The 27,036-nt window shown below is 43.1% G+C and overlaps 1 protein-coding gene across 2 annotated transcripts; it reads left to right on the plus strand.

Annotated features, from left to right (window-relative positions):
- Positions 1-19: 19 nt before the first annotated feature.
- On the plus strand, positions 20-27,036 carry WDR73 (WD repeat domain 73). 2 transcript variants are annotated; one of them, XM_075849240.1, is made up of 8 exons: positions 20-324; positions 6,130-6,197; positions 13,735-13,823; positions 15,065-15,153; positions 23,670-23,737; positions 25,002-25,163; positions 26,044-26,412; positions 26,741-27,036. In XM_075849240.1, exons 1-8 carry the CDS (start codon positions 278-280, stop codon positions 26,968-26,970), a joined length of 1,122 nt encoding a protein of 373 aa, XP_075705355.1. In that variant the 5' UTR covers positions 20-277; the 3' UTR covers positions 26,971-27,036. The 2 variants fall into 2 exon arrangements, with proteins under 2 accessions (XP_075705355.1, XP_075705356.1); XM_075849241.1 differs by having other exon boundaries at positions 318-403.

Here is a 27,036-nt window from a genome sequence, read left to right on the forward strand (position 1 = left end):
AGTCGAGCGTCCATTTTTGAAAGGGGCAGTTTGCCGTCGATAAAAATGAAATAATTGACAAACTATCGATTGTTTTAGTACAATGAACGTATTATGCGATCCGAAAAACGAACGGCCAATGTCATGGAAAATTTGCTATGGTTAGAGGATAGCTGCCCATAAAAAACATGGCTTCCTGGCTGTGGAGGGTGAAGAGCCGGCGCTGGGCGTCCATGTTTGTTTTGGGCGTCCAGGGGGTGGTAACTGCGCTCTGGGTCTTCTGGAGGGATATTCAGCAATGGATAGTGAGGAGTGTGAGGACTGGCTGCTGGAGTCTATAAGGCTGTGAGTGGAAATGACGATGTCCTAATAATATCCTGGATTTACCTGCAAAGCTGCGGTCCCTCACTCCTCACCCCTCAGTGTATGGCCGCAAACTTATTACACTGGAGCAAATTGTGGTGTGATTGTCATAAATGCTGCAATTATCAAACAGTACCTAACACTGTTATGGGGGCATCTGTGAATGACACGCTGTTATGGGGGCACCTGCGGGGGGTGCACTGTTGTTATGGGTGCACCTGCGGGGGTGCACTGTTAGGGGGGCACCTGCGGGGGGTGCACTGTTGTTATGGGTGCACCTGCGGGGCTGCACTGTTATGGGGGCACCTGCGGGGAGGCACTTTTATGGGGGCACCTGCGGGGGGTGCACTGTTATGGGGGCACCTGCGGGGAGGCACTGTTATGGGGGCACCTGTGTGGGGTACACTGTTATGGGGGCACCTGCGTGGGGTGCACTGTTATGGGGGCACCTGCGGGGGGGTGCACTGTTATGGGGGCACCTGCGGGGGAGGCACTGTTATGGGGGCACCTGCGGGGGGTGCACTGTTATGGGGGCACCTGCGGGGGGTGCACTGTTATGGGGGCACCTGCGGTGTAGTGCACTGTTATGGGGACATCTGTGGGTGATACACTGTTATGGGGGCACCTGCGGGGGAGGCACTGTTATGGGGGCACCTGCGGTGTAGTGCACTGTTATGGGGACATCTGTGGGTGATACACTGTTATGAGGACATCTGTGGGTGATACACTGTTATGGGGACATCTGTGGGTGATACACTGTTATGGGGACATCTGTGGGTGATACGCTGTTATGGGGACATCTGTGGAGGATACACTGTTATGGGGACATTTGTGGGTGATACACTGTTATGAGGACATCTGTGGAGGATACACTGTTATGGAGACATCTGTGGGTGATACACTGTTATGGGGACATCTGTGGAGGATACACTGTTATGGGGACATCTGTGGATGATACACTGTTATGGGGACATCTGTGGATGATACACTTATGGGGACATCTGTGGAGGATACACTGTTATGGGGACATCTGTGGAGGATACACTGTTATGGGGACATCTGTGGATGATACACTGTTATGGAGACATCTGTGGGTGATACACTGTTATGGGGACATCTGTGGAGGATACACTGTTATGGGGACATCTGTGGGTGATACACTGTTATGGGGACATCTGCGGGTGATACACTGTTATGGGGACATCTGCGGATGATACACTGTTATGGAGACATCTGCGGATGATACACTGTTATGGAGACATCTGTGGAGGATACACTGTTATGGGGACATCTGTGGGTGATACACTGTTATGAGGACATCTGTGGGTGATACACTGTTATGGGGACATCTGTGGGTGATACACTGTTATGGGGACATCTGTGGATGATACACTGTTAGGGGGATATCTGCGGGTGATACACTGTTATGGAGACATCTGTGGAGGATACACTGTTATGAGGTCATCTGTGGATGATACACTGTTATGGAGACATCTGTGGGTGATACACTGTTATGGGGACATCTGTGGGTGATACACTGTTATGAGGACATCTGTGGGTGATACACTGTTATGGGGACATCTGTGGGTGATACACTGTTATGGGGACATCTGTGGATGATACACTGTTAGGGGGATATCTGCGGGTGATACACTGTTATGGAGACATCTGTGGAGGATACACTGTTATGAGGTCATCTGTGGATGATACACTGTTATGGGGACATCTGCGGATGATACACTGTTATGGGGGCATCTGTGGAGGATACACTGTTATGAGGTCATCTGTGGATGATACACTGTTATGGAGACATCTGTGGGTGATACATTGTTATGGGGACATCTGCGGGTGATACACTGTTATGGGGACATCTGCGGATGATACACTGTTATGGGGACATCTGCGGGTGATACACTTATGGGGACATCTGCGGGTGATACACTGTTATGGGGACATCTGCGGGTGATACACTGTTATGGGGACATCTGCGGGTGATACACTGTTATGGGGACATCTGCGGGTGATACACTGTTATGGGGACATCTGTGGGTGATACACTGTTATGGGGACATCTGTGGGTGATACACTGTTATGGGGACATCTGCGGATGATACACTGTTATGAGGACATCTGTGGGTGATACACTGTTATGGGGACATCTGTGGGTGATACACTGTTATGGGGACATCTGTGGGTGATACGCTGTTATGAGGACATCTGTGGATGATACACTGTTATGAGGACATCTGTGGGTGATACACTGTTATGGGGACATCTGTGGGTGATACACTGTTATGGGGACATCTGTGGAGGATACACTGTTATGGGGACATCTGTGGAGGATACACTGTTATGGAGACATCTGTGGGTGATACACTGTTATGAGGACATCTGTGGAGGATACACTGTTATGGGGACATCTGTGGGTGATACACTGTTATGGGGATATCTGTGGATGATACACTGTTATGAGGACATCTGTGGGTGATACACTGTTATGAGGACATCTGTGGGTGATACACTGTTATGAGGACATCTGTGGATGATACACTGTTATGGGGACATCTGTGGGTGATACACTGTTATGAGGACATCTGTGGGTGATACACTGTTATGGAGACATCTGTGGATGATACACTGTTATGGGGACATCTGTGGATGATACACTGTTATGGGGACATCTGTGGGTGATACACTGTTATGAGGACATCTGTGGAGGATACACTGTTATGGAGACATCTGTGGAGGATACACTGTTATGAGGACATCTGTGGATGATACACTGTTATGGGGACATCTGTGGGTGATACACTGTTATGGAGACATCTGTGGATGATACACTGTTATGGGGACATCTGTGGAGGATACACTGTTATGGAGACATCTGTGGGTGATACACTGTTATGGGGACATCTGTGGATGATACACTGTTATGAGGACATCTGTGGAGGATACACTGTTATGGAGACATCTGTGGGTGATACACTGTTATGGGGACATCTGTGGATGATACACTGTTATGGGGACATCTGTGGATGATACACTGTTATGGGGACATCTGTGGAGGATACACTGTTATGGGGACATCTGTGGGTGATACACTGTTATGAGGACATCTGTGGAGGATACACTGTTATGGGGACATCTGTGGAGGATACACTGTTATGGGGACATCTGTGGATGATACACTGTTATGGAGACATCTGTGGGTGATACACTGTTATGGGGACATCTGTGGAGGATACACTGTTATGGGGACATCTGTGGGTGATACACTGTTATGGGGACATCTGCGGGTGATACACTGTTATGGGGACATCTGCGGATGATACACTGTTATGGAGACATCTGCGGATGATACACTGTTATGGAGACATCTGTGGAGGATACACTGTTATGGGGACATCTGTGGGTGATACACTGTTATGAGGACATCTGTGGGTGATACACTGTTATGGGGACATCTGTGGGTGATACACTGTTATGGGGACATCTGTGGATGATACACTGTTAGGGGGATATCTGCGGGTGATACACTGTTATGGAGACATCTGTGGAGGATACACTGTTATGAGGTCATCTGTGGATGATACACTGTTATGGAGACATCTGTGGGTGATACACTGTTATGGGGACATCTGTGGGTGATACACTGTTATGAGGACATCTGTGGGTGATACACTGTTATGGGGACATCTGTGGGTGATACACTGTTATGGGGACATCTGTGGATGATACACTGTTAGGGGGATATCTGCGGGTGATACACTGTTATGGAGACATCTGTGGAGGATACACTGTTATGAGGTCATCTGTGGATGATACACTGTTATGGGGACATCTGCGGATGATACACTGTTATGGGGGCATCTGTGGAGGATACACTGTTATGAGGTCATCTGTGGATGATACACTGTTATGGAGACATCTGTGGGTGATACATTGTTATGGGGACATCTGCGGGTGATACACTGTTATGGGGACATCTGCGGATGATACACTGTTATGGGGACATCTGCGGGTGATACACTTATGGGGACATCTGCGGGTGATACACTGTTATGGGGACATCTGCGGGTGATACACTGTTATGGGGACATCTGCGGGTGATACACTGTTATGGGGACATCTGCGGGTGATACACTGTTATGGGGACATCTGTGGGTGATACACTGTTATGGGGACATCTGTGGGTGATACACTGTTATGGGGACATCTGCGGATGATACACTGTTATGAGGACATCTGTGGGTGATACACTGTTATGGGGACATCTGTGGGTGATACACTGTTATGGGGACATCTGTGGGTGATACGCTGTTATGAGGACATCTGTGGATGATACACTGTTATGAGGACATCTGTGGGTGATACACTGTTATGGGGACATCTGTGGGTGATACACTGTTATGGGGACATCTGTGGGTGATACACTGTTATGAGGACATCTGTGGGTGATACACTGTTATGGAGACATCTGTGGGTGATACACTGTTATGAGGACATCTGTGGAGGATACACTGTTATGGGGACATCTGTGGGTGATACACTGTTATGGGGATATCTGTGGATGATACACTGTTATGAGGACATCTGTGGGTGATACACTGTTATGAGGACATCTGTGGGTGATACACTGTTATGAGGACATCTGTGGATGATACACTGTTATGGGGACATCTGTGGGTGATACACTGTTATGAGGACATCTGTGGGTGATACACTGTTATGGAGACATCTGTGGATGATACACTGTTATGGGGACATCTGTGGATGATACACTGTTATGGGGACATCTGTGGGTGATACACTGTTATGAGGACATCTGTGGAGGATACACTGTTATGGAGACATCTGTGGAGGATACACTGTTATGAGGACATCTGTGGATGATACACTGTTATGGGGACATCTGTGGGTGATACACTGTTATGGAGACATCTGTGGATGATACACTGTTATGGGGACATCTGTGGAGGATACACTGTTATGGAGACATCTGTGGGTGATACACTGTTATGGGGACATCTGTGGATGATACACTGTTATGAGGACATCTGTGGAGGATACACTGTTATGGAGACATCTGTGGGTGATACACTGTTATGGGGACATCTGTGGATGATACACTGTTATGGGGACATCTGTGGATGATACACTGTTATGGGGACATCTGTGGAGGATACACTGTTATGGGGACATCTGTGGGTGATACACTGTTATGAGGACATCTGTGGAGGATACACTGTTATGGGGACATCTGTGGGTGATACACTGTTATGAGGACATCTGTGGATGATACACTGTTATGGGGACATCTGTGGGTGATACACTGTTATGGGGACATCTGTGGGTGATACACTGTTATGAGGACATCTGTGGATGATACACTGTTATGGGGACATCTGTGGAGGATACACTGTTATGGGGACATCTGTGGGTGATACACTGTTATGAGGACATCTGTGGGTGATACACTGTTATGGGGACATCTGTGGATGATACACTGTTATGGAGACATCTGTGGGTGATACACTGTTATGAGGACATCTGTGGATGATACACTGTTATGGGGACATCTGTGGATGATACACTGTTATGGGGACATCTGTGGAGGATACACTGTTATGGGGACATCTGTTGGTGATACACTGTTGGTGGATTTGATCGCATTGTTTCTCCCCAAATTTCAGAGCTTCAAAAAGTTTCATCTTTGTTGTTTGTTTCTCCACTTCCACATGATCTGGGGGAGATGAAGTTTAAACTCACTGATGTTTGTGGTTTCAGGTATAAAGATCTTCACAACTTTGAATTGCAGGAGGCGACGAGAGTCATCGAATGGATGGGTGAAAAAAGTGTGTATATTCTGTACATGTCCTCTATACTACACCGCACAGCAGAGCTGACAGCTCATCTATACTACACCACACAGGAGTGCTGACAGATCCTCTATACTACACCACACAGGAGAGCTGACGGCTCCTCTATACTACACCACACAGGAGAACTGACAGCTCCTCTATACTACACCACACAGGAGAGCTGACAGATCCTCTATACTACACCACACAGGAGAGCTGACGGCTCCTCTATACTACACCACACAGGAGAACTGACAGATCCTCTATACTACACCACACAGGAGAGCTGACAGATCCTCTATACTACACCGCACAGGAGAGCTGACAGATCCCCTATACTACACCACACAGGAGAACTGACAGCTCCTCTATACTACACCACACAGGAGAACTGACAGCTCCTCTATACTACACCACACAGGAGAACTGAGAGCTCCTCTATACTACACCGCACAGCAGAGCTGACAGCTCCTCTATACTACACCACACAGGAGAACTGACAGCTCCTCTATACTACACCGCACAGCAGAGCTGACAGCTCATCTATACTACACCACACAGGAGTGCTGACAGATCCTCTATACTACACCACACAGGAGAGCTGACGGCTCCTCTATACTACACCACACAGGAGAACTGACAGATCCTCTATACTACACCACACAGGAGAACTGACAGATCCTCTATACTACACCACACAGGAGAGCTGACAGATCCCCTATACTACACCACACAGGAGAACTGACAGATCCTCTATACTACACCACACAGGAGAGCTGACAGCTCCTCTATACTACACCACACAGGAGAACTGAGAGCTCCTCTATACTACACCACACAGGAGAGCTGACAGATCCTCTATACTACACCACACAGAAGAGCTGACAGATCCTCTATACTACACCACACAGGGGAACTGACTGGTCCTCTATACTACACCGCACAGGAGAGCTGACAGCTCCTCTATACTACACCACACAGGAGAGCTGACAGATCCCCTATACTACACCACACAGGAGAACTGACAGATCCTCTATACTACACCACACAGGAGAGCTGAGAGATCCTCTATACTACACCACACATTAGAGCTGACAGCTCCTCTATACTACACCACACAGGAGAGCTGACAGATCCCCTATACTACACCACACAGGAGAACTGACAGATCCTCTATACTACACCACACAGAAGAGCTGACAGATCCTCTATACTACACCACACAGGAGAGCTGACAGCTCCTCTATACTACACCACACAGGAGAGCTGACAGATCCTCTATACTACACCACACAGGAGAGCCGACAGATCCTCTATACTACACCACACAGGAGAGCTGACAGATCCTCTATACTACACCACTCAGGAGAGCTGACAGATCCTCTATACTACACCACACAGAAGAGCTGACAGATCCTCTATACTACATCACACAGAAGAGCTGACAGCTCCTCTATACTACACCACACAGGAGAACTGACAGCTCCTCTATATTACACCACAAGGAGAGCTGACAGATCCTCTATACTACACCACACAGGAGAGCTGACAGCTCCTCTATACTACACCACACAGAAGAGCTGACAGCTCCTCTATACTACACCACAAAGGAGAGCTGACAGCTCCTCTATACTACACCACACAGGAGAACTGACAGCTCCTCTATACTACACCACACAGGAGAACTGACAGCTCCTCTATATTACACCACAAGGAGAGCTGACAGATCCTCTATACTACAACACACAGGAGAACTGACAGCTCCTCTATATTACACCACCAGGAGAGCTGACAGATCCTCTATACTACAACACACAGGAGAACTGACAGATCCTCTATACTACAACACACAGGAGAACTGACAGATCTTCTATACTACAACACACAGGAGAGCTGACAGATCCTCTATACTACACCACACAGGAGAGCCGCCAGCTCCTCTATACTACACCACGAAGGAGAGCTGACAGATCCTCTATACTACACCACACAGGAGAGCTGACAGATCCTCTATACTCCACCACACAGGAGAGCTGAGAGATCCTCTATACTCCACCACACAGGAGAGCTGACAGATCCTCTATACTACACCACACAGGAGAGCTGACAGATCCTCTATACTACACTACACAGGAGAGCTGACAGATCCTCTATACTACACTACACAGGAGAGCTGACAGATCCTCTATACTACACCACACAGGAGAACTGACAGATCCTCTATACTACACCACACAGGAGAGCTGACAGATCCTCTATACTCCACCACACAGGAGAGCTGAGAGATCCTCTATACTCCACCACACAGGAGAGCTGACAGATCCTCTATACTACACCACACAGGAGAGCTGACAGATCCTCTATACTACACTACACAGGAGAGCTGACAGATCCTCTATACTACACTACACAGGAGAGCTGACAGATCCTCTATACTACACCACACAGGAGAACTGACAGATCCTCTATACTACACCACACAGGAGAGCTGACAGATCCTCTATACTACACCACAAGGAGAGCTAACAGATCCTCTATACTACACCACACAGGAGAACTGACAGCTCCTCTATACTACACCACACAAAAGAACTGACAGCTCCTCTATACTACACCACACAGGAGAGCTGACAGCTCCTCTATACTACACCACACAGGAGAGCTGACAGATCCTCTATACTACACCACACAGGAGAACTGACAGCTCCTCTATACTACACCACACAGGAGAACTGACAGCTCCTCTATACTACACCACACAGGAGAGCTGACAGCTCCTCTATACTACACCACACAGGAGAACTGACTGCTCCTCTATACTACACCACACAGGAGAGCTGACAGATCCTTTATACTACACCGCACAGGAGAGCTGACAGATAATATATACTACACCACACAGGGGAACTGACAGGTCCTCTATACTACACCACAAAGGAGAGCTGACAGCTCCTCTATACTACACCACACAGGAGAACTGACAGCTCCTCTATACTACACCACACAGGAGAACTGACAGCTCCTCTATATTACACCACAAGGAGAGCTGACAGATCCTCTATACTACAACACACAGGAGAACTGACAGCTCCTCTATATTACACCACCAGGAGAGCTGACAGATCCTCTATACTACAACACACAGGAGAACTGACAGATCCTCTATACTACAACACACAGGAGAGCTGACAGATCCTCTATACTACACCACACAGGAGAGCCGCCAGCTCCTCTATACTACACCACGAAGGAGAGCTGACAGATCCTCTATACTACACCACACAGGAGAGCTGACAGATCCTCTATACTACACCACACAGGAGAGCTGACAGATCCTCTATACTACACTACACAGGAGAGCTGACAGATCCTCTATACTACACTACACAGGAGAGCTGACAGATCCTCTATACTACACCACACAGGAGAACTGACAGATCCTCTATACTACACCACACAGGAGAGCTGACAGATCCTCTATACTCCACCACACAGGAGAGCTGACAGATCCTCTATACTCCACCACACAGGAGAGCTGACAGATCCTCTATACTACACCACACAGGAGAGCTGACAGATCCTCTATACTACACTACACAGGAGAGCTGACAGATCCTCTATACTACACTACACAGGAGAGCTGACAGATCCTCTATACTACACCACACAGGAGAACTGACAGATCCTCTATACTACACCACACAGGAGAGCTGACAGATCCTCTATACTACACCACAAGGAGAGCTAACAGATCCTCTATACTACACCACACAGGAGAACTGACAGCTCCTCTATACTACACCACACAAAAGAACTGACAGCTCCTCTATACTACACCACACAGGAGAGCTGACAGCTCCTCTATACTACACCACACAGGAGAGCTGACAGATCCTCTATACTACACCACACAGGAGAACTGACAGCTCCTCTATACTACACCACACAGGAGAACTGACAGCTCCTCTATACTACACCACACAGGAGAGCTGACAGCTCCTCTATACTACACCACACAGGAGAACTGACTGCTCCTCTATACTACACCACACAGGAGAGCTGACAGATCCTTTATACTACACCGCACAGGAGAGCTGACAGATCCTCTATACTACACCACAAAGGAGAGCTGACATCTCCTCTATACTACACCACACAGGAGAACTGACAGACCCTCTATACTACACCACACAGGAGAGCTGACAGCTCCTCTATACTACACCACACAGGAGAGCTGACAGATCCCCTATACTACACCACACAGGAGAACTGACATATCCTCTATACTACACCACACAGGAGAGCTGACAGCTCCTCTATACTACACCACACAGGAGAGCTGACAGCTCCTGTATACTACACCACACAGGAGTGCTGACAGATCCTCTATACTACACCACAAAGGAGAGCTGACAGCTCCTCTATACTACACCACACAGGAGAGCTGACAGATCCTCTATACTACACCGCACAGGAGAGCTGACAGATAATATATACTACACCACACAGGGGAACTGACAGGTCCTCTATACTACACCGCACAGGAGAGCTGACAGCTCCTCTATATTACACCACAAGGAGAGCTGACAGATCCTCTATACTACACCACAAGGAGAGCTAACAGATCCTCTATACTACACCACACAGGAGTGCTGACAGATCCTCTATACTACACCACACAGGAGAGCCGCCAGCTCCTCTATACTACACCACACCGGAGAACAGACAGATCATCTTTACTACAACACACAGGAGAACTGACAGCTCCTCTATACTACACCACACAGGAGAGCCGCCAGCTCCTCTATACTACACCACGAAGGAGAGCTGACAGATCCTCTATACTACACCACACAGGAGAGCTGACAGATCCTCTATACTACACCACAAGGAGAGCTAACAGATCCTCTATACTACACCACACAGGAGAACTGACAGCTCCTCTATACTACACCACGAAGGAGAGCTGACAGATCCTCTATACTACACCACGAAGGAGAGCTGACAGATCCTCTATACTACACCGCACAGGAGAGCTGACAGCTCCTCTATACTACACACAGGAGAACTGACAGCTCCCCTATACTACACCACACAGGAGAACTGACAGATCCTCTATACTACACCACACAGGAGAGCTGACAGCTCCTCTCTACTACACCACACAGCAGAGCTGACAGCTCCTCTATACTACACCACACAGCAGAGCTGACAGCTCCTCTATACTACACCACACAGGAGCGCTGACAGCTCCTCTATACTACACCACACAGCAGAGCTGACAGATCCTCTATACTACACCACACAGGAGAACGGACAGATCCTCTATACTACACCGCACAGGAGAGCTGACAGATCCTCTATACTACACCACACAGGAGAGCTGACAGCTCCTCTATACTACACCACGCAGGAGAACTGACAGATCCTCTATACTACACCACACAGGAGAGCTGACAGATCCTCTATACTACTTCACACAGGAGAGCTGACAGCTCCTCCATACTACACCACACAGGAGAGCTGACAGATCCTCTATACTACACCACACAGGAGAACTGACAGCTCCTCTATACTACACCACACAGGAGAGCTGACAGATCCTCCGTACTATACCACACAGGAGAGCTGACAGCTCCTCTATACTACACCACACAGGAGAGCTGACAGCTCCTCTATACTACACCACACAGGAGAGCTGACAGATCCTCTATACTACACCACACAGGAGAGCTGACAGATCCTCTATACTACACCACACAGGAGAGCTGACAGCTCCTCTATACTACACCACACAGGAGAACTGACAGATCCCCTATACTACACCACACAGGAGAACTGACAGATCCTCTATACTACACCACACAGGAGAGCTGACCGATCCTCTATACTACACCACACCACACAGGAGAGCTGACAGATCCTCTATACTACACCACACAGGAGAGCTGACAGCTCCTCTATACTACACCACACAGGAGAGCTGACCGATCCTCTATACTACACCACACAGGAGAACTGACAGCTCCTCTATACTACACCACACAGGAGAACTGACAGATCCTCTATACTACACCACACAGGAGAGCTGACAGCTCCTCTATACTACACCACACAGGAGAGCTGACAGATCCTCTATACTACACCACGCAGGAGAGCTGACAGCTCCTCTATACTACACCACACAGGAGAGCTGACAGCTCCTCTATACTACACCACACAGGAGAGCTGACAGATCCTCTATACTACACCACACAGGAGAGCTGACATCTCCTCTATACTACACCACACAGGAGAACTGACAGCTCCTCTATACTACACCACACAGGAGAGCCGACAGCTCCTCTATACTACACCACACAGGAGAACTGACAGATCCTCTATACTACACCACACAGGAGAACTGACAGATCCTCTATACTACACCACACAGGAGAGCTGACAGATCCTCTATACTACACCACACAGGAGAACTGACAGCTCCTCTATACTACACCACACAGGAGAACTGACAGCTCCTCTATACTACACCACACAGGAGAGCTGACAGCTCCTCTATACTACACCACAAAGGAGAGCTGACAGCTCCTCTATACTACACCACACAGGAGAACTGACAGCTCCTCTATACTACACCACACAGGAGAGCTGACAGCTCCTCTATACTACACCACAAAGGAGAGCTGACAGCTCCTCTATACTACACCACACAGGAGAACTGACAGCTCCTCTATACTACACCACACAGGAGAACTGACAGCTCCTCTATATTACACCACAAGGAGAACTGACAGCTCCTCTATACTACACCACACAGGAGAGCTGACAGATCCTCTATACTACACCACACAGGAGAACTGACAGCTCCTCTATACTACACCATACAGGAGAGCTGACAGATCCTCTATACTACACCACACAGGAGAGCTGACAGCTCCTCTATACTACACCACACAGGAGAACTGACAGCTCCTCTATACTACACCACACAGGAGAGCTGACAGATCCTCTATACTACACTACACAGGACAGCTGACAGCTCCTCTATACTACACCACACAGGAGAACTGACAGCTCCTCTATACTACACCACACAGGAGAACTGACAGCTCCTCTATACTACACCACACAGGAGAACTGACAGCTCCTCTATACTACACCACACAGGAGAACTGACAGATCCTCTATACTACACCACACAGGAGAGCTGACAGCTCCTCTATACTACACCACACAGGAGAGCTGACAGCTCCTCTATACTACACCACACAGGAGAACTGACAGCTCCTCTATACTACACCACACAGGAGAACTGACAGCTCCTCTATACTACACCACACAGGAGAGCTGACAGATCCTCTATACTACACCACACAGGAGAGCTGACGGCTCCTCTATACTACACCACACAGGAGAGCTGACGGCTCCTCTATACTACACCACACAGAAGAGCTGACAGCTCCTCTATACTACACCGCACAGGAGAACTGACAGATCCTCTATTCTCAGTAACTGGATCCTTTCTTTGCAGGTATTTGTATAGCAGGATACACTAGTACTCGGAGTAATGAAGTCCTGCAGCTGCTCTTTCCTCAGAAACTACATGAGAAGAAGAACCAGGTATTAGAGAGAAGATAGTGTGCAGGTTTAGGGTATGGGGCAAGTTAATGACCTGAGACTGGGCCTGTAGTATTACACACTGTATTTTTTAGGCAAAGATGAATGTGAGAACTATGAGACTAAATAAATCTGTGCAGTACATCCGCTGTGGTTTACTTCCCTCTCTGCCCAGAACAGCAAGAAAAACAGAAGTGGTTTTAATAACATACCGCCCCTTTAAAAAAGTTTTTGTAATAATTACACAACTAGTGTACCCAGATTCCGCCAGCGGGGGGCACTCTGCTCTGTGGATTTTATTCTTGCACAAGTCGACTCAGCGGAGATATTTACTAGCTCACTCGCTCCATTAACTATAGTCACATTTAGGCCCTGTTCACTTTGAGTTCCTTGTGACGCAAAAACCGCATAAAAAAGCATCCAAACGGATGAAAACGCTCGCGGCGAAAAAAAGCGTCACGTTCTTTCCTCAGGCGTTTCCGTCTCCGACTTCCGGTTCACATCCGGCAGAAAAAGCGTTTTCTTGCCCGCGGCGAAAACGCTGCAAAGACTGCAGGCAGGTCAAATTCTGCCTGCAAAAATACTCAGTGTGAACAGGGCCTTATTCTTATTTTGAGCGGGGGGGATTTTATTTTTTTTTCCCTTTAGTCTGACTTTACTACATAACTAGGCAAATTTGAGATTTAGGAGTCAGAAAACTCTGGTTTACAACCCTTCGTAGCACTTCTAGCACCATATCGGTTGTTACCCAGCTTTCCCTGGCTTCTGAATGGCACATCTGCTTAATAATAGTAAATGAGACCTGTCACCCCATTGCTTCATAGCTGGGAAGATTTGCCTCTTAGGAGCCTGGGGAACCTCTACTGGAACTGTTACTTTTTTTTACCCAACTTTCCCAAGCTCCTGAATGTGAAATCTGATTGGTGATGTAGTAATAAGTCCACCCTGCCCCCCCACTATTGCTGCATATCAAGGAGGATCGTGCAGGAAATCTTGTTAACATTCCCTTTGGGAGCGGTTGTGACGCCATATTGGCAGTTACCCAGCTTTCCCATACCCCTGAATATCAAGTTTTCCTGCGTATCCAGCAACTTGGGGTCCGTATGGATGTGATGCTGAGGAACCAGTCAGATTTGCGGGTAACCAGAGTCTGGAAAAGACGTGATAAACCCTATGGAGCTGTTATTGGTAGTCACCCAGCTTTTCCAGACACTTTCTTCTCCCTCTTTCCCCTCCCCCTGCAGGGCTTGTGTCCAGAGAGGGATTTAAAGGTGGAACATGGAGGATTTTCTGAACATCCGGTCTACAGCTTGAAACACGTCCCGGGCAGCAGGTACGCGGCTTTAACCCTTCAACAACCGCACTACTACTCTTCTCGTGTTAAAGGGACAGTGTCCGGTCTTCTGTAAATAACGCTCAATCTTCATATAATGAAAAGTTCTGCAACTTTCTAATATCTTGTGTTTTAATTCCTCACCATTGTCAAGATCGCTGCTTGCCATCAGGGAATAGAAGCATTCTTGTTTACATACAAAGGCTCGAAATCTGTGCAGCTCTACTAATTTTCACAGCTGAAGGTTTGTTACAATGGTTTCCAGTTAAGATAATCCTCTGAAAAGTAAACACGTTAGTAACTCAAATATGTCACCTGTACGTATAGTTTGTTACAATGTATCAGTTCAGGTAAAACGTATAACAGCCTGTAGTCTAGGCTGTTTATCTCACAGAGAATTTTCTAGACTGGATACAATTGTTCCAAACCCTCAGCTGTGTGCAGTAAAAAGTCAAGACAGGTTTCAGACTCTGGATTTAAATGAAAATATTTCCGTTCGTTAACAATAACAAAAATCTTGAAAATGCTTTATATAAAACCAAAAAGCCCCTATGATGCGGGCGGTGAGAATAGCAGAATAGTGAGCGCAGCTCTGGAGTATAATACAGGATGTAACTCAGGATCAGTACAGGATAAGTAATGTATGTACACAGTGACTCCACCAGCAGAATAGTGAGTGCAGCTCTGGAGTATAATACAGGATATAACTCAGGATCAGTACAGGATAAGTAATGTAATGTATGTACACAGTGACTCCACCAGCAGAATAGTGAGTGCAGCTCTGGAGTATAATACAGAATGTAACTCAGGATCAGTGCAGGATAAGTAATGTAATGTATGTACACAGTGACTCCACCAGCAGAATAGTGAGCGCAGCTCTGGAGTATAATACAGGATATATCTCAGGATCAGTACAGGATAAGTAATGTAATGTATGTACACAGTGACTCCACCAGCAGAATAGTGAGTGCAGCTCTGGAGTATAATACAGGATGTAACTCAGGATCAGTACAGGATAAGTAATGTATGTACACAGTGACTCCACCAGCAGAATAGTGAGTGCAGCTCTGGAGTATAATACAGGATATATCTCAGGATCAGTACAGGATAAGTAATGTATGTATGTACACAGTGACTCCACCAGCAGAATAGTGAGTACAGCTCTGGAGTATAATACAGGATATAACTCCGGATCAGTACAGGATAAGTAATGTAATATATGTACACAGTGACTACACCAGCAGAATAGTGAGTACAGCTCTGGAGTATAATACAGGATGTAACTCAGGATCAGTACAGGATAAGTAATGTAATGTATGTACACAGTGACTCCACCAGCAGAATAGTGAGTGCAGCTCTGGAGTATAATACAGGATGTAACTCCGGATCAGTACAGGATAAGTAATGTAATGTATGTACACAGTGACTCCACCAACAGAATAGTGAGTGCAGCTCTGGAGTATAATACAGGATGTAACTCAGGATCAGTACAGGATAAGTAATGTATGTACACAGTGACTCCACCAGCAGAATAGTGAGTGCAGCTCTGGAGTATAATACAGGATGTAACTCAGGATCAGTACAGGATAAGTAATGTATGTACACAGTGACTCCACCAGCAGAATAGTGAGTGCAGCTCTGGAGTACAATACAGGATGTAACTCAGGATCAGTACAGGATAAGTAATGTAATGTATGTACAGAATGACTTGTTTATATTAAACTGTAAGGCCCCCTTCACATCGTGTATGGAGCCTTCCATCAGAGGTACATATCGGGAGGACACCCCACGTATACCACCAACGGAAAGTTTTATTGTATCCCACTGTATAGAAATACAATGTGATACATCGCTATACAGCCCCATCCTTCTCTCTTGGCACAATCCAGGGACTCCAGCCGTGGGGAAGCAGATGACGTCACTGTCCATATATGGGAAATGACGTCAGAAGCTTTCCTAGGACTGGGGTCCCCCGGGCAGAGATGGGGGATATTTTACTGTGCTCATTCCTGGGCTGTACGTTTCCCCCGATGAAGGATGGAGCTGCAGGGACAAATCTGATACTTAAATTTAATCGCTACTTTGGGGGATTGAATGCCGTAGTCCACTATACTGTCCCATACTTTAAAAAAAAATGGTATAAGGGACATATAGCTGCCCGGTACAGACCGCCTGGACGCTCTTCTGGCCTCGGTAGGGCTAATGGAGCCCTATTCACACCATTATCGTCTATGTTCGGGAACTTTTACGACGTGCATGATAAACGGAGTGAAGAACTTGACCTAAAATGCTGCTCGGAGGTGAACGTACACGATCCAACCATTCATAACAAACGCTTCCATTTACTGTTGAAAACATTATTATTATTATTATTATTTTATGTTTTCATAATTAATCATATTTACTATTCTGGGGTTTGGGAAAGCTGGATGACATTTATTGATGTGGGTAGTTATGCAGCTGTGCCGGTCACGTCTCTACTATGCTGCACCTTGTAGATTCTCGGATTTAAAGGGAAAACGCCAGGTAACAGCCGGTGGTCAGTTGGCCGGTCCCGGGGTCTTATATGGCCGTAATCATAATAACTGTAGGAATCTTATCATCAGCGCAGTATGTGGGGGGTTGGATGTTCTCCAAGTATCTGACAATCTGCACAGGAACCCGCAGCGACTTCCCTGATCACAGCCCATCCTGTTATGTACAATCCAAGTGACCCTCTCGCTGCTGAATACTGAGATGTGTAATGACTGACCCAGCGATCCGAAGAAAAGGAAGAATTACTTCTAGCTGGGGGATGGGCAGTATTATAGTATTTATATTCTTGTATATAGGGGCAGTATTATAGTAGTTATATTCTTGTATATAGGAGCAGTATTATAGTAGTTATATTCTTGTATATAGGAGCAGTATTATAGTAGTTATATTCTTGTATATAGGGAGCAGTATTATAGTATTTATATTCTTGTATATAGGGGGCAGTATTATAGTAGTTATATACTTGTATATAGGGGCAGTATTATAGTAGTTATATTCTTGTATATAGGGGCAGTATTATAGTAGTTATATTCTTGTATATAGGGAGCAGTATTATAGTATTTATATTCTTGTATATAGGGGCAGTATTATAGTAGTTATATTCTTGTATATAGGAGCAGTATTATAGTAGTTATATTCTTGTATATAGGAGCAGTATTATAGTAGTTATATTCTTGTATATAGGAGCAGTATTATAGTAGTTATATTCTTGTATATAGGGGCAGTATTATAGTAGTTATATTCTTGTATATAGGGGCAGTATTATAGTAGTTATATTCTTGTATATAGGGGGCAGTATTATAGTAGTTATATTCTTGTATACAGGAGCAGTATTATAGTAGTTATATTCTTGTATATAGGAGCAGTATTATAGTAGTTATATTCTTGTATATAGGGGCAGTATTATAGTAGTTATATTCTTGTATATAGGGGGCAGTATTATAGTAGTTATATTCTTGTATACAGGAGCAGTATTATAGTAGTTATATTCTTGTATATAGGAGCAGTATTATAGTAGTTATATTCTTGTATATAGGAGCAGTATTATAGTAGTTATATTCTTGTATATAGGGGCAGTATTATAGTAGTTATATTCTTGTATATAGGGGGCAGTATTATAGTAGTTATATTCTTGTATACAGGAGCAGTATTATAGTAGTTATATTCTTGTATATAGGAGCAGTATTATAGTAGTTATATTCTTGTATATAGGGGCAGTATTATAGTAGTTATATTCTTGTATATAGGGGCAGTATTATAGTAGTTATATTCTTGTATATAGGGGGCAGTATTATAGTAGTTATATTCTTGTATATAGGGGGCAGTATTATAGTAGTTATATTCTTGTATATAGGGGCAGTATTATAGTAGTTATATTCTTGTATATAGGGGGCAGTATTATAGTAGTTATATTCTTGTATATAGGGGGCAGTATTATAGTAGTTATATTCTTGTATATAGGGGCAGTATTATAGTAGTTATATTCTTGTATATAGGGGACAGTATTATAGTAGTTATATTCTTGTATATAGAAGCAGTATTATAGTAGTTATATTCTTGTATATAGGGGGCAGTATTATAGTAGTTATTTTCTTGTATATAGGGGCTGTATTATAGTAGTTATATTCTTGTATATAGGGGCGGTATTATAGTAGTTATATTCTTGTATATAGGGAGCAGTATTATAGTAGTTATATTCTTGTATATAGGAGCAGTATTATAGTAGTTATATTCTTGTATAGAGGACAGTATTATAGTAGTTATATTATTGTATTATAGTAGTTATATTCTTGTATATAGGGGCAGTATTATAGTAGTTATATTCTTGTATATAGGAGGCAGTATTATAGTAGTTATATTCTTGTATATAGGGGGCAGTATTATAGTAGTTATATTCTTGTATATAGGGGGCAGTATTATAGTAGTTATATTCTTGTATATAGGAGCAGTATTATAGTAGTTATATTCTTGTATATAGGGGGCAGTATTATAGTAGTTATATTCTTGTATATGGAGGCAGTATTATAGTAGTTATATTCTTGTATATAGAGGCAGTATTATAGTAGATATATTCTTGTATACAGGAGCAGTATTATAGTAGTTATATTCTTGTATATAGGAGCAGTATTATAGTAGTTATATTCTTGTATATAGGGGCAGTATTATAGTAGTTATATTCTTGTATATAGGGGGCAGTATTATAGTAGTTATATTCTTGTATATAGGGGCAGTATTATAGTAGTTATATTCTTGTATATAGGGGGCAGTATTATAGTAGTTATATTCTTGTATATAGGGGGCAGTATTATAGTAGTTATTTTCTTGTATATAGGGGCAGTATTATAGTAGTTATATTCTTGTATATAGGGGCGGTATTATAGTAGTTATATTCTTGTATATAGGGGGCGGTATTATAGTAGTTATATTCTTGTATATAGGGGGCGGTATTATAGTAGTTATATTCTTGTATATAGGGGGCGGTATTATAGTAGTTATATTCTTGTATATAGGGGGCAGTATTATAGTAGATATATTCTTGTATACAGGGGCAGTATTATAGTAGTTATATTCTTGTATATAGAGGCAGTATTATAGTAGTTATATTCTTGTATATAGGGGGCAGTATTATAGTAGTTATATTCTGGTATATAGAGGGCAGTATTATAGTAGTTATATTCTTGTATATAGGGGCAGTATTATAGTAGTTATATTCTTGTATATAGGGAGCAGTATTATAGTAGTTATATTCTTGTACATAGGGGGCAGTATTATAGTAGTTATATTCTTGTATATAGGTGCAGTATTATAGTAGTTATATTCTTGTATATAGGAGCAGTATTATAGTAGTTGTATTCTTGTATATAGGAGCAGTATTATAGTAGTTATATTCTTGTATATAGAGGGCAGTATTATAGTAGTTATATTCTTGTATATAGGGGCAGTATTATAGTAGTTATATTCTTGTATATAGGAGGCAGTATTATAGTAGTTATATTCTTGTATATAGGAGCAGTATTATAGTAGTTGTATTCTTGTATATAGGGCAGTATTATAGTAGTTATAGTCTTGTATATAGGGGCAGTATTATAGTAGTTATATTCTTGTATATAGGGGGCAGTATTATAGTAGATATATTCTTGTATATAGGGGGCAGTATTATAGTAGTTATATTCTTGTATATAGGGGCAGTATTATAGTAGTTATAGTCTTGTATATAGGGGCAGTATTATAGTAGTTATATTCTTGTATATAGGGGCAATATTATAGTAGTTATATTCTTGTATATAGGAGGCAGTATTATAGTAGTTATATTCTTGTATATAGGAGCAGTATTATAGTAGTTATATTCTTGTATATAGGAGGCAGTATTATAGTAGTTATATTCTTGTATATAGGGGCAGTATTATTGTAGTTATATTCTTGTATATAGGGGGCAGTATTATAGTAGTTATATTCTTGTATATAGGGAGCAGTATTATAGTAGTTATATTCTTGTATATAGGAGCAGTATTATAGTAGTTATATTCTTGTATATAGGAGCAGTATTATAGTAGTTATATTCTTGTATATAGGAGCAGTATTATAGTAGTTATATTCTTGTATATAGGGGCAGTATTATAGTAGTTATATTCTTGTATATAGGAGGCAGTATTATAGTAGTTATATTCTTGTATATAGGAGCAGTATTATAGTAGTTATATTCTTGTATATAGGGGGCAGTATTATAGTAGTTATATTCTTGTATATAGGGGCAGTATTATAGTAGTTATATTCTTGTATATAGGGGGCAGTATTATAGTAGTTATATTCTTGTATATAGGGGCAGTATTATAGTAGTTATATTCTTGTATATAGGAGCAGTATTATAGTAGTTATATTCTTGTATATAGGAGCAGTATTATAGTAGTTTTATTCTTGTATATAGGAGCAGTATTATAGTAGTTATATTCTTGTATATAGGAGGCAGTATTCTAGTAGTTATATTCCTGTATATAGGGGCAGTATTATTGTAGTTATATTCTTGTATATAGGGGGCAGTATTATAGTAGTTATATTCTTGTATATAGAGAGCAGTATTATAGTAGTTATATACTTGTATATAGGGGCAGTATTATGGTAGTTATATTCTTGTATATAGGGGGCAGTATTATAGTAGTTATATTCTTGTATATAGGGGCAGTATTATAGTAGTTATATTCTTGTATATAGGAGCAGTATTATAGTAGTTATATTCTTGTATATAGGGGCAGTATTATAGTAGTTATATTCTTGTATATAGGGGCAGTATTATGGTAGATATATTCTTGTATATAGGGGGCAGTATTATAGTAGTTATATTCTTGTATATAGGGGGTAGTATTATAGTAGTTATATTCTTGTATATAGGGGCAGTATTATTGTAGTTATATTCTTGTATATAGGGGGCAGTATTATAGTAGTTATATTCTTGTATATAGGGGCAGTATTATGGTAGATATATTCTTGTATATAGGGGGCAGTATTATAGTAGTTATATTCTTATATATAGGGGGTAGTATTATAGTAGTTATATTCTTGTATATAGGAGCAGTATTATAGTAGTTATATTCTTGTATATAGGGGCAGTATTATTGTAGTTATATTCTTGTATATAGGGGGCAGTATTATAGTAGTTATATTCTTGTATATAGAGAGCAGTATTATAGTAGTTATATACTTGTATATAGGGGCAGTATTATGGTAGATATATTCTTGTATATAGGGGGCAGTATTATAGTAGTTATATTCTTGTATATAGGAGCAGTATTATAGTAGTTATATTCTTGTATATAGGGGCAGTATTATAGTAGTTATATTCTTGTATATAGGGGCAGTATTATGGTAGATATATTCTTGTATATACACGAGGCAGTATTATAGTAGTTATATTCTTGTATATAGGGGGTAGTATAGTAGTTATATTCTTGTATATAGGGGGCAGTATTATAGTAGTTATATTCTTGTATATAGGGGCAGTATTATGGTAGATATATTCTTGTATATAGGGGGTAGTATTATAGTAGTTATATTCCTATATATAGGGGGCAGTATTATAGTAGTTATATTCTTGTATATAGGGGGCAGTATTATAGTAGTTATATTCTTGTATATAGGGGGTAGTATTATAGTAGTTATATTCCTATATATAGGGGGCAGTATTATAGTAGTTATATTCTTGTATATAGGGGCAGTATTATAGTAGTTATATTCTTCTATATAGGGGCAGTATTATAGTAGTTATATTCTTGTATATAGGGGCAGTATTATAGTAGTTATATTCTTGTATATAGGAGCAGTATTATAGTAGTTATATTCTTGTATATAGGAGCAGTATTATAGTAGTTATATTCTTGTATATAGGGGGCAGTATTATAGTAGTTATATTCTTGTATATAGGAGCAGTATTATAGTACTTATATTCCTGTATATAGGGGGCAGTATTATAGTAGTTATATTCTTGTATATAGGGGCAGTATTATGGTAGATATATTCTTGTATATAGGGGGCAGTATTATAGTAGTTATATTCCTATATATAGGGGGCAGTATTATAGTAGTTATATTCTTGTATATAGGGGCAGTATTATAGTAGTTATATTCTTGTATATAGGTGGCAGTATTATAGTAGCTATATTCTTGTATATAGGAACAGTATTATAGTAGTTATATTCTTGTATATAGGGGGCAGTATTATAGTAGTTATATTCTTGTATATAGGGGGCAGTAATATAGTAGTTATATTCTTGTATATAGGAGCAGTATTATAGTAGTTATATTCCTGTATATAGGGGCAGTATTATGGTAGTTATATTCTTGTATATAGGAGCAGTATTATAGTAGTTATATTCTTGTATATAGGAGCAGTATTATAGTAGTTATATTCTTGTATATAGGGGGTAGTATTATAGTAGTATGTATATAACTGTATATTTCTCATGTAATTTTTGGTGTTTTGTCTTGTAGCCTCCTTGTGACTAGTGGTCCATCTGTTGCTCATGTTCAGATCTGGCAAATAGGAGCTGAAGACAAAGGTAAAAGTGTTGTGATTGGTCTAATAATATTCCTTATAGTTATTCTGGAGTTATCTTTTTCTACCATGTGGGTTATTAAAGTTGGTTGGCAATCACTAATATCCACCATTACTTCTCCCCTGTGGACTTGAGACTCTCCCAAGATATTCTAAGATATTACTCTGTTCTTTGTCAGTCTTTACTGTAATTCTTGCATTATATTCATAAACTGGAAGGCACAGGATAAACAGTCCTGCGTTTTTCAACTTTAACCGTTTATGTTTATTCCATGTGGTTTAGGGTTTTTTGTCTCTCTGTTATTTGTTCTGCATCAATGTTTTTTATATTGTGTCTCTAAATATGAATCCAGTGACCGGAACGTGATATAAGAGGTGACGTCTCCGAGTCACCACAAAGAACGCCACCGCTGTAGCCCTGCCGCCGACAACTGACAAGTTTACATTCCTGTATTAAAATGACCGTAACTGAAAGGACATCATAAAAATGCGTTTAGTACTGTTAAAATAAAAATGGAAAAAAATGTGAAAAACATACATCTGTTTTTTCTTTATTTTTAACATTTTCCCTGATTAAAAAAAAAAGATAAATACTGATATAAAAGTGACAAATATAAAGCTGAATGTATTACGGTAAAAAGACATTAAAAAAAATTATTTCATAAACGAACGAGAAAAACTGCGTACTAAGCTGTGCCTGGTCATGAACGGGTTAATTGCTACAAATTTTTGCACTTTTTTTCATTAAAACTTCATGTTTGAAGTATTTGTTGAAACATTTCGCAGACTGATCTCACATCATGACTCATACTCTAGTCACATCTAGAGCTGCATTCACTACTCTTCTTTTGTTACCAGAAAGCAGTGCATGATGGGAGCTCATCTGACCGTTACATAGTTAGAGTTCAGCTGTTGGGTCACGTGTTTGAGGGGGAGCTTAACTGCTGATTTGTGAGTTCAGCTCTGGATGTGATTGGAGTACAGGACAGGCTCTTATTTGCCGTATCTTAAAGGGCACCTTCCAAAACATGACATGGCCCGTGGATATTCCTAGTTGTTATGCCGTCCTCCGTCTTTAGCCAATTCACTAGAAATTCCCCGGAGCCGTGCTAGTAAACACATGATGGCTTATCACCCAGCTTTTCCAGATTCCTGAATGGCAAAACAGTCTGATTCTTCATGGCCACATTCTCTGCTTCTGTACAGCTATTATTTTCTGGTAGCTGCTGTTTTCTGTTTCTTAACTCTTCGATGTTTTTCCTTCTCAGATGTCATCCAGCCCACAATATCCATTCCGTCCAATCTCGGCAAAGAAACGTGGACAAAAATAGCCGTTTCAGCCGCGTCATCGCCACGGGTAGTCCACGGTTCTCGCCTCACCGACGTTCACATCACAGAGATTGAGTCGGCCAAGCGTCTCTACACATTAGGTAGGTGCCGCATCTCGGCCAATAGATAGAGGCCGCCGGGACCTTCCATAATTTAACTGAGTTCCCATAATGCACTCTGTTGTGTCGCATTGCCGTGCGGCTGATGTAGTGTCTGGTATAAACACTACACCTCTTACAATGCAGCACAGCAGAGCATGCTCTGTACAGACATTGAACCAGCAATTATGGCCTGCCTTATAATAGCTAACAAGAGATTGGAATGATTGTGATTGCAGCTCTGGATGTGACTAGAGTACAGAACAGGATATCTCTCAAGGTCAGGACAAGTAACTGAATGTTATTTGTAGGTTTAACACACCCAGAGCTGTATTCACAGTTCTGCTGGTTTCCTGTTAGCTCTCAGGTTTTGTACAGTAGTCCAAGGGGATGATATCTTGCCCAATGCATCAGAGCCCAGTGCATTATGGGACTCCAGCTAAACAGGGGTGTATATTTTAGCGCCGTTCTAATGGATTCTTAGTGCCAGACAAGAGAATTGAGAATGCCGCTTTGGTTGTGACTGGAGCAGAATAGGAAGTTGCTCAATCAAATTTTATGTGTATTAAAGCTGCAAACAATGGAAGATAAAGACTTCTGGAACACCCCCCAGAGCTGCAGTGTGAATTCTGCTGTCCTCCTGTTAGCTCTCAGGCTGCAGGGTTTCTCTTGCTGGCTCGGTGCTCCTCTCTGTTGCATTGTGGGAGATGAAATGTTTATAATAAAATAGTATAACGGCGGTATCTCCCACAATGCACTTCATCAGAGTGCATTATGGAACCAGCTGCTAATCAGGGGTGTGTCTTTTGTCAGTGCAGCATTGGTAGTGACTAGAGTATCCTGTTAACTATAAGATGCTGATGAGCCTCTTCCCATCCCCCAGCGGTTCCAGGCAGTGAGGCGGTCGGCTCTCTTTCCTTTCTGGATCCCAGTACGTTCCACTTGTGCTGCCAGAGCGGCCGGCAGATCATCGCTGATGCCCGAGATCCTGGGATCGCCTGTGAGGGGAGCGTGGCGCCAAAGGTGCCCTGTGAGGGACGATGGCGGTCAGCTGTAAAGCCTGAGAACCAAGACGCCTGTGCCGACGTTGCCAGCCTGTCTTCTAAGGGCCACGTCACTATCACGGATACTCGGGACCCGGGGACCCCCCTGAAATGTGCCCAAGCCAAGTCATCCGACGGCCCTGCCCCCGCTGAGGATACGATGTGCGTCGCCTGGGCCCCTAGACTGGAAGATTGCGTCTCCGTCTCAGGTAACGAGCCTCAACCGGAAACAATTCAAGGATTCCGGATTATCAGATGGTCCGGACTATCAGATCCACATAGTCTCCTCTTCCAATATGGGAGACTTTCAAGGGGTGGTCACCCAGCTATCCTGAGGTCCTGAACGGCAAATCTGCCTGGTCCTGCGACTATGAGGGAGAAGGGGTCGCATTACTGCAGAACCAGGGAGGTTGCCGTTCTGAAGTTTGGGAAAGCTGGGTGAGTGAGGGTGATGGCGTGGCAGCCATATTGGTTCTCATCCAGCTATCCCAGGAACAGATTGTTTTTGACTCTCTTGTTCTTGCCCCCCCCCTGCAGGCTTAGATGGTACAGTCCAGATCCACGACACGAGACACTGGGACGCAGCCGTGAGAGAGGTCGAGGCGCTGTTCACACACAGGGGTCACTCCGTGATGGGCGAAGACGGAAGCGTCCCCAGGGTCACCGTCCATTCCTGGCACCCCTGGAAAGAGAGGACGCTGCTGTCCGCCGCCAACGACGGCTCCCTACACATCTGGGACTGGCAGGACGGCCGCGCGCAGCGCTGAAAGAGTTAATTTATTTTGTAACTTTTTGTTTTGGTAATTTTTTTAAATAAAAATAAATAAACAACA

The sequence above is a fragment of the Rhinoderma darwinii genome, unplaced genomic scaffold (assembly GCF_050947455.1).
Source record: "Rhinoderma darwinii isolate aRhiDar2 unplaced genomic scaffold, aRhiDar2.hap1 Scaffold_713, whole genome shotgun sequence".
NCBI classification, from domain to species: Eukaryota; Metazoa; Chordata; class Amphibia; order Anura; family Rhinodermatidae; genus Rhinoderma; species Rhinoderma darwinii.

Excerpts from the sequence above, each read along its gene's own strand:
- WDR73 (XM_075849240.1), top strand. The coding sequence starts at position 278 with ATGGATAGTGAGGAGTGTGAGGACTGGCTGCTGGAGTCTATAAGGCT. Across the intron at positions 15,154-23,669 it reads AAACACGTCCCGGGCAGCAG|CCTCCTTGTGACTAGTGGTC; the intron begins GTACGCGGCTTT and ends TTTGTCTTGTAG. Across the intron at positions 25,164-26,043 it reads CAAGCGTCTCTACACATTAG|CGGTTCCAGGCAGTGAGGCG; the intron begins GTAGGTGCCGCA and ends CCCATCCCCCAG.